Consider the following 14,722-nt stretch of genomic DNA (forward strand, 5'->3'; position numbering starts at 1 on the left):
GATGTTTAAACGACAGAGAAAGGTAGACTGCACAATTTCTAGTCTCCCCCCCCCCCCCTCTCTTATCCAAGACTGCTATATCCTCACAGGAGCGGCGTGGTACTGCTACTGGTAGTGGTGGTTCAACTATTTCCTCTCGCTCTCATATTCCTTTCTCTCTTTCTCTTTCTTATACACACACACGCACACACACAATTTTAGTGTGTATATCCGCTGAAGCGAGGTACTTCAGCATGGAGACGTATAGGAACGAAAGGGTTCATATATGATATAGAGGGAGAAAGTATATATGTGAGACTGGAAGTGAGAAAAGAAAGAAAGGTAGAAAGCGAGATAGTAGATTAGTGGAAACGATAGGAAAGAGATGGAGGTTGCTATAAAGAAGAAGAAGAAGGAGAAGAACGGGAAACACGAGATAAAATAGATTAGTATAAAGGTACGAAGAAGGAAGTAAAATGAGAAAATACGATGAAAAAAAAGTCACGGAGATGAAAATTAAAAGAAGAAAAAGGATGAAAATGAGATGAATTAACTGTATAGCGGAGACAAGGGGGAGGAACTAGAAATTGTTATAAAGAAGAAGAAGAAGAAGAAGAAGAAGAAGAGAAAGAGTGAACTCTTAGTCTGGTGGTTGTTGGTACTGTTGAGAGGCAGACGTTGGGGGTGAGGAGACGAGGAGAGAGCGTCGACGGTACGGTTTTCCACCGCTACCGCCACCGCCACCGCCACAGCCGCGCTACGCTACGGACTAAACTCTACACTACGGTCTTTCAGTCACCGCCCGATCCTCGGCGCGCACGGTTTGTGGATCGGCACCCTTTTCTGCCTCCCTTTTCCCAGACCTCGTTGTCTCTTATCGGACAAATTGCCGATAGCTGACACGGAAACTGAGCTAAGAAGATAAACAAAGCGCGACGTTGATTTACTTGGAAGATACAACGAGTTCTAAATCAAGCGAGGCCGGCAGAGAAAGAGATGGAGCAAAAACAAAGAGAGAGAGAGAGAAAGTGAAAATCTAGGCACAGCTGAGGGTTGACGGAAGGAGCCTCAATCTACCGGAAGAATCGAGGTAAAAATGAACGGGCCGTTGACTTAATGTTATTTAACACGCGGAGAGTAAACTAAAGTTTGCAGTGCACGTTCGAGGCTCGTAACGCGCATACAACGGTAGTGTTGAAACTTTCGGAGGAGCCAGAATCATCGTCGGGCCAACGTAGCGACACTCCTAAGGGGATTATATTAGTCCGCATTCAGTGTGTAAAGTGCATTTTTTTCTCATGCAATTTTCCACCCCCACTCCTATTTAGTATTTTTTCTATCAGTTTCAATCTAGCTTCCTCTCTCTCTCTCTTTTTATCTCTCTTTCCTTTTTTCGTAGCTCCGCACGAATTACTCCACTACCTCTCTTTAACTCTATTCTCTCTCTCTCTCTCTCTTCTCTCACTTTTTAAACCAATCCCCTCTCTTCTCTTTCGATTTATCGGAACAGTCACGTACGAGACGTGTAGGAGAGCCAGCCAGTGACTAGATTTCACAACGAAAGCACCTGTGTGTGTATGTGCGTGCGTGTGAGAGTGTTCCACAGATTAAAGCTCCTGGTAAAAGAGAAGGAGACAGGGTGGGGGTTGTAAAGAGACCATCTGACAAGGATGAAGGAAACGAAGATTGAAAATTAAAAAGGAGTTTTTGGAGAACGGCGCAGCTGAAGAAAAAACTGGGCGGATATAGAAGAAGAGGCGACAGTGTGTTTGGGAAGTAGAGACGGGAAGAGAGAGAGAGAGAGAGAGAGGGAGGTATATGTAATAAGAGGAAAAGGAAGGACAGGGGAGACGGACGTTGGTATCGTTAATTCGGGTTTTTTCTACTTGAAAAGTGAATTAATTCCTCGGCTGTTAGAGATGATCCACTAGCCTTTCAAGCTCTCATCCTCCCAATAGACCGTGGCTCTCTCCGTGCACTCGAGATGCCAACTACTCGATGCCTCTGTCCGACGCTGCAATTTTAGGTAAGTACAGGGGATGCCCCTGCGGTCCGACCCTGTAACGGGAGATTGCATTTTTTTTCTCACCATCCCTCTCTTGTTTCTTTTTCCACCCACCTTCGACCACCGGCTTAAACGCTATTTTATACAACTGCTTCGTTTTCCCTCTCTACCCTATAATCCTTGCACTCCTTTATCTACCCCGGTTCCCCCACCAGCTTCCCCTCGCCACTCCTTCGCTCTCTCTCTATCCGTCTTTTACTTCCGTGCCACTTTTAAAGTTCACGATGAAACCACGGGATCCGAGAAAGAGACTTCCGGAAAGGATAATGACACAAGGGACGCTCCTGAAATTGGAGTATAATTAGCGAAAAGTCATTAGCATCGGGATTTAAAAATTCATTGATTCGTGGAATGGGCTGGAGGAGTAATGGACGGCGACTCGTATGGATAGAAATTCATGCAGCCGCTATCTCTCATTACGATGGAAATTTCATGTAAGCGGCTTATTAACTCATTTATAGCGGCTTCCGTTGAGTATTAATCGACTAGAACAAACACGTCGGTAAACGCTCGGATGTGACGTATGTCATCCTTATTCCACAAATTGGGACACCTCGTGACTAATTTAGATATCCGACCGTTAATTTCTATTCTCCCTAATCCTCTTTTCTATAACAATAATTTTCTCCCCCACCTTTCTCTCCCTTTTTCCCCCTGCTTGTTACGCTTGATTTTTTTGCTTATCCACAAAACCACGGCAGTGTTTTTTTTGCAGCTATTTCGCGGTGGTAAAATAATTGGGCTGAATGGAACGGTCGAATTAACGTTACATGCTGTTCTTTATTATTTAATTACCGGTACCGCCACCTGGGAGTTAATATTTTTCAATTATATTTCAAATAGAATACCGATCGTCGACTAAATGAGACAAAAAAAAAATTGCTAGATTTATGTTTATTTCATTCAATTTGTTAGTGACTATAGACGCAACGACAATCACTCGTGAATTTTGAAAAACGTTTCCGAATGGATCGGTCCAAATTGGAAAGATCGGTTTTCGAAATGATTATTAAACGGCAGTAAATGAATATTTCTTTATCTAAATAATTGTTGCACGGGCTATGTAAATATATTAATAGTATGCAAATTACATCGCGATAAAAGTTTCCCATGGTGAAACATCGATTTAAGTTTTTAATTTAAAAACTGAATGGCTTAAATTCAGTGTGTGTGTGTGTGTGAGAGAGAGAGAGAGAGAGAGAGAGAGAGAGAGATGGGGTGGAGGAAGGAAGATTATATCACTGATTCGCAAGATCTGACGTTCCGATTCTATTAGCGAAATAACTATGTCTTTGGATACAGCAAGGGGATTCACTCAAACGTATTTTCCAGTTTAGATATACTTAAATTATTATATTTTTCATTGAGGCATTTATACCAAAAAAAGTTGAAAAAAACTTTGTTATATTTTTTCGCTCACAATAATATAAATTTTGTGGAAAATCATTATCTCCCACTAGTCGTATTATTCTTCGTCGTTCTTCGTATACAATTAAATTGTTCGAAATTCCCTGGTTTCATCTAAAATTATATTAGCGAGAAGGCAAAATTGAAGTTCGATAATAATAGGTATATATATTAACGATTGTTAATTATAATAACAATAAAAATCAGAATAATGGTAATAATACATAATGAGTCCGAGTAAAAAAAGTTTTAATTAGATCGTTATGTTGGGGGTGTATACAAGTGATTCGTCTTATTTCTACTAATCGATCGAAGGGGTAGAAAGAAAATGAGAAAAAATAAGGGTTCGTACAAACAATAGATATTTTCTTTAACGTGATAGGGGCGCTATCATATTTGCTCAAGAACAGGATTATCTGAGTGACCTACATATAAGAACATCGAGAAGCCACTTATATTGGGCATAACGACGATAAGATTTCACCGCGTAGGAATGTTTCGAGCCAATAATTGCCAATCCAACGAACAGGCTTTATCAAACTTGCTTAAGGATAAGAAGAATAAATCGTGACCTCTTTCTCTCTCTCTCTCTCTCTCTTTCTCTCTCTTCGGCGTCCGCGGTTATACACACCCACAGATGCACACACACTGGCTACTGAATAAGATTATAGAAAATCACTTACAAATGAGATACATTTGTCTGAGCTCGAGAGCAGCGATAGGGATGAACACACAGGCAAGGCCGTTCTACCATTTCGATAAATTTACCCTTGTGAACAATCACTGGATCGTTTAACACGACTTGACTTAAAATATTTCCAGAGATGACAAGAAATTGTTGGTTCACGATGAATAACGAGTTACCAAATGGCACTGTGCAAGCATTTATTCGAGATTGATAACGGATTTTGTTGAAAATTATTCGCAGCATGATGAAGAAAGCTTCGGTGAAACAAAGGATACATTTGTGCTAGACTGATAAAAAAATGAGAAAATAGAAAAGTATTGGACGAGAAAAATGTTAATCGTTCGGATCGATAGAATTTTGAGTGTGTCATTGCATGTAAGGTATAAAAGGTAGTATCGGAACGATGCATTCACCGACTAGTCTTGCACACAAATGTACTATTTGTTAATATAATTCCACATTGTTGAGAATATATTGTTAAAAAGAGAAGTTTCGAAATGAGTCGAGATAATCGTTTGGGAATAATTTGCACTTGGCTGGCAGCAGCGGTTGAATCATTGGATATAAAAGTGAATAGAATGGTATATTTATAGAGTGGGCTTGTGCAGGCAGTGTCAACCACGATTCGTATAACCAGCAATAATTTGTGAGCCCATGAATAATGCAACGCTTCGTACGCCATTGATTACACGTTGCGGTTAGCAGCGCAAAACTCTCGAGAATATAATTTTGGAAAATGTTTTGGAACATTAGCGACATTACATCATAATTTTCTACGTCGTAACTGTGTGTGCAGAAGGTCCACGTACGCAGGAAGCACGCAGCCCATTATTATACTTAATCAGGGATTGCATCGCCAATGCCTATACACTCCAGATAATCAATAATGCATTCCCTGACAGAAATTTTTCCCGATTCTCCTCAGTTTTCAAGCCTCAAATTTAAACCGGATCTATGCATGCCAATAGATTTCAAACGCGATTATTGTCTCTCTAATTTTAAGTCTACATCCCTTTCGTACAGTTTTAGATTTTCGCGCAAGAGGCAATCAATGCACGATAGAACGAATTCTATAAAAACGAATACGTTAATAAATTAAATTACTTTGCTAGACTGTGCGAAAATAGTTAATTCAATTAATTACTCGAAATAGGTTTGCTGGAATTTACCTAAATGATGAATTCAACGAGCTGACAGGGCTGATGGAGGGTGGAGGGTAGTAGTATTGAAAAATATGAAACGTCATCGCGGAGTCTATTTTGGCGCAGAGCAAAGATATTTCTGATCCATTAGCTATGTTTTCCCGATGCTATTGAAACGAACGCGAAAGAAGTTGGTGATGGAATACGCGCGAATAATCGTAAATAGAGAAATTGAGGAAATTAATATGAGAGCTAGTTTTTGAAACTAGACTGTGGCGACATGATAAAGGTGTGAAAAATAGAGATTGCGACTATCTTTCTTTTGGCAGCGTAGACACGTCTAGTCCATCGGCTGTATTTTCCTGCTATTGAGATAAACGTCAAAAAGGGGAAATTCGTGTTTTCACGGGGTGGAAATATTCTCGGCGAGAAGGAAGCTTAACTTTGAGCCGTCACGGATGTAACGAATCGGTGCGGTTACATGGACGGGTGGGGGGGGGGGGGGGGGGGCTAGCGATGGGAGGGGAGGATGAGAGAGTAACGCGCGAAGCACGGAATACCCAAAGTTCCTCTTTCAAATCCGGGTCGTACGGGATATTTGTCACGCGGAAAGTAATTTATGACAAAGCGCGTCTAGTCCGTGTAAGATCACCCGCGAAAGCCCACTGAAAAATCGAAGATCTCGCATTACTCGAGTGACCCTTGTGTGACTTGGAATCTCGCACGTGCCAACCTGGATCACTCTCCGCTCCGCCTCACCCTCGCCCTCACCCTCACCCATAGAATTTACCTCACGTGCCAAGCAAATTGGAAGGAAAAGCCGAAACACGAAGCGATAACCAGCAACTTACCCAAAACCCATCAAACCAACGTTTCCAACATGTACACGAGCTCCGCTGAGAATTACTTTCTGATAATTCATATCAAACGAACAATAAGCGCCACTTTTGGCTACGTGGTTTTGGTTGAAACGTAAAATTGGCTAATTTTTAGAAATCGAGCCTTTTCACGGCGGCGAAATGAAGCCGAAAAGCTGGCTTTTTCGCCTTTTCCAGAGGGATTTCCCGGAGCGAAAAAAAGGAGCTGGCCGCGAGAGGTCGAAACAGGATAAAAAGGGGGAAAGCAAAAAATCCGGATAAAAAGGCAGCTCGAGTTCGTTTGCCTTTAAAATATTTGGTTGTTTGTGGATAATCGATCAAGAGGGTGTATGCATATATGCGTATTCATAAGGGATGGGGTTGCTCGAGAGCTCGTCATTTGAATGCGCTTTAAATAGAAAAGGGTCAGAACGAAAGGACACAGAATAATAGGGCGTAATTAACGGTGACAGGAGTTGCAAGTTTTTTCGCGTCACGTGCATAGTGATCGTAGGGCCGCACTTCCGTTTTCCCTCTGGATGCTCCTAACTTTTTCATTTCCTGTGTGCCCTTCTACCCTCCATTCCACTCCAACCCGGAACCCGATGTCCCCAGTCAAAAGCAAAGCTCGATAAAAAGAATGCCTAAAAATGATTGAAAAATTCCTGCAATTCTCGAAGGAGAACCGGAAAAATTCATGGAAATTCTAGTTGGACGATTTTACACTCCTTGTAAGGACTATTTAAATGCTTTATTCTATCTCTCAAACGCTTTGATAGAGAATCGAGGGAGAAAAGGGGTGTTTCATTTTCCAAATCTCGACAGGGCTACATCGTTAGGTTTTTGCTTGGTCAGTGCACCCTGGAGTGCCGTTCCTAAGACTACACGGAGCTAACCCTTGCAGCTTCTTGTTAAGAAAACTTTCCTCCTTAAGCAAGGCTACTTCTTTCAGCAATCGTATATACGGTCAGTCTCTTATACTCCCCTCCCCTTTGCGTCACTCAATTGGAAACTCGGTTAAGCGACCAAATCTTTTCCATTCCACCCTCGTATACTCTCACCTGGACGATCAAACCACAAAAATCACGCTCCATTCTAAAACTATCCGGATCCTTGCTTAACTAATTTTAGTTCCTCGTTAGTCTGACCAATGTTTGATTTTACCACTGCCACGAGATTCATAAGATATATATATATAATAGCAAAACTTTGATGAACCTTTTTTGGAGATGGGAAGAGGACAAGAAATCTCGTGTTTCTTTTCCTCTAGTTCATCGCGAATACGCATTAAAAAGCAACGAGGAGTGGGAGGGGAGGGAGCAAGATTCCCATAAATTTCTCCATCTAGGAAATTACCGTTTTTCTCTCGCTTCGTATTCGTCCCGAGTCCGCTCGTTCTAACTCGAGATATGTTAATACCGCGCTACTCGGAACGTCTTTCGTCGCTATGACAATAAATCTAATTGGCGTGTACACTCAGCTGGAAAGTTAAAGCGTCGTCATCGTTTCTCGGTCTGCTGAAGCGGGACTGCTGTATTCTTAAACGGCGCACTCTCTAGTCATTAAAGGTATGTCGATATGAATCCTGCGATTAAAGACGGACGAAATCTTCTCTTTTCCAGCTCCAACGACTCCCTTAAAAACGCGTCCACCGTTTAACCTGCTTTCTCGCGTCTCTCTTATTGTCCCACTTTCGATACGAAAGAGCCAGGAGCTTTCAAAACCCATCCGAGAGTGGCCAGTTAATTGTTCTAATAAAAATGTCACACTGGAGACGAGAAATAAAATCGAGGAGAGTTTAAAATACAATTTTCCGCAATGTGTTAAAAATATATCTCAATGAAGTTGCTTGAGATACATTATAATTTCTATGATAAATGGAATATTAGTGGAGAGTAGAATAATTGGTATATATATTATTTTAGCTTCTCGAGGTTTCAATTACTTTTGCTATCCGTGGAACAAAGTTTTTTAATCCAAATTGTTTACCAAACTGGAGAACGGAGGAAGGATCGGGGTCAACGAAATGGATCAGTGACAAATCGTTGGGACATTTTCGTCAGAAAAAGAGAAGCAAGTATGCTACATAAAACAGGGCTAAATTAAGGAATATCTCAGTCGATATAACGTCCATTCGCGAAAGATTGGAAAGCGAGTAACGTTTTAACTCAGGTTTCCAGTCCATTTTTCCGGATGAGAAAAGTTATTCTTCGCTGGAAATCACCCTTGCGATGCCTGCTGAAGGAACTGGACGAGTAGGAGAGAGAGTCTCAAGTTACGTCATAAATCAACTTTCCAATAGCTCGTTGATAATTTTATGCCGCAAGTACGTACAATACTCGCGTTCGAGAAAATGGAACGTCTTTCATTTTTTTCAGTGCTCGTCGTAAAGGGCAAAATTTCCAATACGGCTATCCATCTGAGTGATTGTGGAATTTTAGTGGAAAAAAGAGGAAAAAGCCGCGATGTTCCGAGAACTTGGTCGTTTTTTGGGGGTGGAAAGGTTGACGAAGCGTTGCAAGGCTTGACAAGGTTTGGTCCAATATTTTACGACGCTGTTAGCGGATCGCCGAGCACGGAAAAACACGGAGGCTAAACGCTAGTAAACAAACGGCCCGGAACTCGGTTCAAATGCTTCGAAAGGAACTATCGATTTTACTTTTCGAGCTTGGCCCGTATCGTAGTCGCAACTCTCTTTTCAGCCCCGCGTCCGTTTTGTTCTCAACGATCCGGAGAGGACACACACCTCTCGCTTTTCTCTTTTTTTTGTTCTTCTCGTCAAATTCCTTTTTCCACGCGCTACCAATCACCTAACGCGAGAACGACCAAAATAAGTAGGTCATGGAGCTTTATAAATGTTCGAGCGCGATACTAGCGTAGAAGCTGATACGTTACAAGTGAAATTAACTGCTTTCCGCGTTGACCTGACATCAATTATAACGCTGCCTTCCCCACTCGTGGTCCAAAGATGCATGCACTTTGAAAGATTCCAAACGCTAATTTATCACTTACCTATAGTTGGAAACCCACGTATTCTATTAACTCGTCGATCCTCCAGCAAGATGCGATAAAACTCAATTGGATGGAACAATCACTTTATAACATTTTTTCTTCAACGATCCGTCATTCCTAATTTGACACGTTGAAAAGTTTTCCCGTTCCAGCAGAGGCTCTCCTTTGATCCGATCATCAGTTCGATGATTAAAAAGCTTCCGATGTTCTTTTTTGTTCATGTTTCGTCGATTGCGAAAACTAGTTCAAACTTTTCAATATTTTTTAATAACGATCGGTGTAGAGCTGTAACTAATTCGAAATGAGCATTTTTGCATGGTAAATAATGGCTTTCGTTTGATAGGATCGTCGGTTCAATGATTAAAGATTTTCTATTGCTATTTTTTACTATTGATGGGTTATGAGAAACTTGCGGAATTCTGCCAGCGTGCGTTAATAGCAATCAGTTCAAAGCTTCATCTGTTCCAAAATACAAATATTTGTGGTAAAAAGCGGCTCGTTTGACCGGATCGTTATATATTTCACGATAAAGTTTTTTTCAATGTTTGTTTACGATTGGTGCGTAGCGAGAAACTGGAGAAATGGTGCAGATAGTCTCTGTAAAAAGTTGAATATCTGGGTGATAATTACCGGTGGTATCCATCATTGAGGGTGTTCTTGTGTCATGGACAAGCTTGAAGAAAGGTGATTCATCAATCGGCCGTATAACTCGTGATTTTCGCACCAAGTTGAGCTTGGTACAAAGTTTGCACTTCTCCCGGCTGCATTATCTTGGAGTTATTAATGTAAGCCGATCCTCGGGAACTCTGGTACAACCGCGTCAACTCCTGATCTGCCGGTTAACCCGACATGAATCAAAAGCGACCCAACTTTGGTCTCGCGTCCCCTTAATACCATGACGATAAGAGTAATGCAAGTTTCCCTCCCACATTCGAATATCTCGATACCCTTGTAAACCACCTTTCACCCTCTTCTGTATACGACATTACTTACGCTTCATATACTCACTACATCCTCCTTGTTCGACGACTCCTCTGGATAAGCATATATATAAATGTATACGTATACATCAGGAAAGAGAAAATTTCTTTCCAATTTCTTCGATAAAATTAAGGGGAAAATGAGCGAAAGAGATAAATCGGTGCAAACGGGGTGATAAGTATGTGGGATAGGAAGGGAGAATTGGGGGTGAGAGCAGAAAGGATCAAGTTCTTGGCTTGGGAGGGTGGAGTGTGATTAGCATTGATAGTTGAATGTGGTAAGGTGAGAAGGAGGAGAATGAGATAGTGGTAGTCGAGGGTAAAGAGGGGATTAGGGTGGAAAAGGAAAAGGGGTTGGTCGAGTACAATACAGTCCCCACTTGGGTGGTATAATAAGCTTCATATGCAGAATGGGAAGTCATCGAGTGCGGGTTTGGGGGACTCACGACGACAGGGTTGGGCTAGGTTGGCTGAGCATCGGAAATCTCAGGAAAATGTGGCATACATGCGCGAGGCTCACCCCCGCATGGTAATGGGATAAAGGCCTTCTCGCAAGGAGGTTGTAATGAGTGCAGCAACGACAGCTGGCTTACGTTAATCCTCCAACCGTTTCTTTATCGCACCCTTAATGACCGTCCAAGATTTCCCTTCGTTAGACCCACTCAATCCTAAACCTCTACTACTTCTCATCCCTTCAACGAACTCACCTCGTCATTATTTACATTTTTCTACCGTTTATTAGCATCTGTTGTCGATCGAATTTCTCCTTGCTCGATTTTTACACATTGATCTTGCGGGGATGAAATCAGATTTTGGGGCAATATAGAAGAGTCTCGAGTATAGTTATGGTTGATCGTAAACGCGCATATGCTTGGGGGTAAGGGTGGAAATTAACGGTACAAAGGCAAACTCGTGTTTGGACCGGGCGAAAAGCTCGAAGCATCTCGGCAGGCAATGAGGAATTAGCAAAGCTCCGATGGGCCAATTCGTCTTTGAGCTTGCAATGCGATTTGCTGTTAAACGTTTCGCGGCGATTGACCGCGAAAGCGACCTATCGAGCCGCACGATCCAGAGAACCGCCGGATATGTGGCTCCGATATTGACTATACTGACGCGTACCCTTTCTCTCTGTCAAGCATCCCCCCCCCCCTCCCTCCCCCTATCGCCCTGCTATTCGGACCTAACACAACCAGAACGTCGACCCTACCCCATTCACCCTCCCGCCCCTTGGTCATTCGCATAAAGCCCCTCCCCATTTTCCTCTCACGCTTATATTCCAACAACAATCGAAATCTTAAATCAAACCATATAAAATCACCCAAATCATACAAAAAAATATCTCTCCAGGGTGGAAAAATTAAATCGATAAACTTTCAACGAAATTTTGCCATTTCAACTGTAACTGCTCCCCTCTCCTCCTAACCAAAAACGGTTTGGCTGTTCAGCCACTCGAATCCGACCGTGTTTATTTCTCGCTAAATTTGCTGCGGCTTTTAAATTTCACAATACATGTTTATATTTTATACAACTATCTCATATTCGATCCCGGAAGCAAAAACGAGCATCAGTACTCAATATTTGTGTATCCATTTAACAGTTTTGTTATTTTTCTGTCTCGGTCTATTTTTGAGTTTGGAAAAACGAGACACTTGGAGATACTTTTCCACAATAGTTCCGTTTGACAAAAACTTCCGGAAAGACACGGCTAAGTTGAACTGTTTCTTTTTGTTGACAATTGAAAGAGAGAAGTATCCCGGATGCTCGAAACGCGGGAGACGAGAGGAAGGACGGTTTCTGAAGAAGGTCGCTCGGTCCAGTCAAATTTTGTCTTTCAGACGGTGAACTTCAAGGGTTGATTTGTCTGGTGCGAAAACGCGATCCACAAGTGGAGCTGAGAAGAAGCGAGAAAAGTTGGAAGCGCGAGGAGAGTTATGAAGAAATTTCTCACTGTCGTTGGATTTTTTTCAAGGGTCAGCGAGAAAGTTGAATTTTTCAACGAGGCGCCGATATGACGCAGGCGTCGCGTGGACGTTTGAAAGACAATCGCGTGGTTTGATCTGCGGGAGCGTCTACCCTGCATTCCCGATTGAATCTCCCCCAATGTAAACAAGCCTTTGAAATTGACAATGAAATCCACTCGGAGGCTGCAAACGGTTTGTATAATTGTAAAGCGAGCCTATCAATGTAAATTCCTACGCCAAGTTGATATTAATTATTTAACCGGCGTGTATACTTAACCGATTGGAGCCCAGAGGTTCGCGAAAAATTAATAAACCACCCGTTCCATTCGGTTATCTGCGTCAAAGATTACAATGGAGCATTGTGGCTCTCTGTAAATGGATGGTAACGATCGATGAGTGACTCGGATTAAATGGAACGGCGTTAATTAGATCCCTCTTACTCGTACCGCGAGATACTCGTTCGTCGATTCCCTCGATCGCTATACGCAAACACACACTTCTGTTTGCGATCTCTGCGTCCGTGTGCGTTTGCCACGTACACGTTTGTTTCGCTAGTTAATATACCATAGAGGAATGGATGGGTCGGTTGGAATCAGTGCGGGAGATATATGACGCATTCATTGGAAAGATTTAGCGAGTGGAACGAGTGGACCGAATCCAGATAGTGCCTGGAAACCAAAGTACCGCTACTCGTTCGCGTAAAATGCCCCGCAGAGACTCTCTCACCGACACTTTCCAGAACGATCTCTGATTCGCTCAACTTACCCAGGTGAGACAATGGACTATCCGAGCTTCGCTCTCTCATCTTCCGGTCTGAACAGACCTTCGAGAATCATTAACCATTCCCCTCGAATGCCTTTGCCCCCTCAACCCCATTGGGCTTCTCGTTCCAAAAATCATTGATAGAATTCAAGACTGTACTCTCAACCCTAATCACTCGCACCTCTCAAAATCTCACATCCCTCGCATAAGGTTCTATATGCATAGACCCTAGATAACTTTTGTTTCTTTCTAATTTGCATGGTTCTATGCAAAATTTTTACTTTGGAAAATTAAACTGACATTATTTTAGAAAATAAATCTTCTTTTGTTACTTGTAAAGCATTCCGATAGTTTTAAAAGTTACAGATTACGTCAAATTAAGGTGATTATAAACTGTATAATTAAATTTATAATGGTTGTTTTTACTGGAAAAGAAAGTAATGAGATTAGTAGTTTCTGTGAAGCATTAAAGAGGCGTCTATATAATGTCGATATTCCTAATGAAAATCACATCAGTGTATCGTTGACCGAAAACGTTAAGCTGATATTTCATTGAAAATGGATAAAATGTATTTTTTGTTAATTTTGTATTGGTAGTGGTTCATCAACAGGCTCCCATCACTGTCATCTGAAGCTGTCAGTTATCTTCCACGTCACCAAATATTTTAAAATTAAAGCGTTATGATCACACGAAGTATTCAAACCCCCACACATTATTCGCAAAATGGTTGTTAATTATACCCAAAGGAAGCATAGTTGCTTTAGCTCGACTACAATGGTTCAAATTATAGTTGAGACCATAAACCAGAACAGTTTGGTACTAAATGTGCTACATTAAGCACGGTCTCGGTCAAAATTGACATTAAAGTTGATTTTAGGGTCTTTCAGACCTTTGGTGAGTATCAGGGCTGATACCATGCGTGCATGTATATCGAAAGAATAGATTTGTCTGTAGGATGGATGGGGGCTTCCATTTCGAGAGAGGAAGGGGGCGAATCTGATCGATTCTCGGCCAATTGGTCCACATACATAGGAAACTACAAGTGGAACATTCGAGGATAACGATGCACGTTGGCATCGTAGCTCACCACTTCTGCGTTGCAAGATAACCAAAGTTCCGAGTGCTGTGAAGAGCCTGGGAAACTGTGATGCAGACGAGGGGTGATGAAGGAGGAGAGGGTAGAGAGTTGTGATCGCGTACACGAAGCAACTAACCCAACTAACCACCTGCACTCTTGCTATCTGGCTAAAATGGCAACTCTATCGTGCTGTATGTATCACGCTTGAAGAAAATAGTGCTCTGGAATCTCCTCTTCGTATTTCCATCTACGTATCACCGACCACACCCCCTCCAGCACCCGGATGGTATTTCGTTCCGTGGATCGCTTCAATTTTCACCAATCGTGATCTCATTCCGGTTGCTTGTTCTCCATTTTTACCGTTTTCCCTCGCCCTCTCTCTTTCTCTCTCTCTCTCTTCTTATTTTACTTCCTGATACCATGCGATAGCCCCTTGTTCCTTCCCTTTACCACCCCTTCCCCCACAGAACCCTTTTCAAACCCTCCACGCGAGAGATTCCTTGTTTTTTCCAGTCTTATTTCTAAAACTCTTGTTCGTTTTCAAGTTTCAGCTCCTGTCTACATGCACTGATTGACTCGAAATCTTCATGCTCCGTTGGCCATTTTGCGGAAAACGCGATTTGCGTAATGCCGCAAAACCGGGCGTTTGGAAAATGAAATTCGTCGACGCATCTTGGGGCGCGCGGGCGTATCGCGATCGAGAAGCGATTTCCATACGTTTGCTTCTCCTTCTATTCTGCTAGTCCGTACAGGCTTTTTCTACTTTCTCCACTCCCCCCTCACCTTTACT

General features: G+C 42.2%; 1 protein-coding gene across 6 annotated transcripts in view; it reads left to right on the plus strand.

Moving 5' to 3' along the window:
• The first annotated feature begins 795 nt into the window (after positions 1-795).
• Positions 796-14,722, plus strand: part of LOC136773328 (uncharacterized) — a 70,946-nt gene continuing 57,019 nt past the window's right edge. For 5 of the 6 annotated variants that reach the window (XR_010822593.1, XM_066726913.1, XM_066726912.1 and 2 more), the window contains exon 1: positions 796-2,005. Coding sequence is in view for 1 of the 6 variants with exons in the window: in XM_066726916.1 (XP_066583013.1) it covers positions 1,978-2,005 (28 nt within the window). In the remaining 5 variants the exon portion in view is untranslated. The remainder of the gene's footprint in view (positions 2,006-14,722) is intronic. The other variant, XM_066726914.1, reaches the window with a different exon arrangement.

Source organism: Prorops nasuta, unplaced genomic scaffold (assembly GCF_024137725.1).
Source record: "Prorops nasuta isolate Cenicafe-Biocafe unplaced genomic scaffold, Cenicafe_Pnas_1.2 PNAS00005, whole genome shotgun sequence".
NCBI lineage: Eukaryota > Metazoa > Arthropoda > Insecta > Hymenoptera > Bethylidae > Prorops > Prorops nasuta.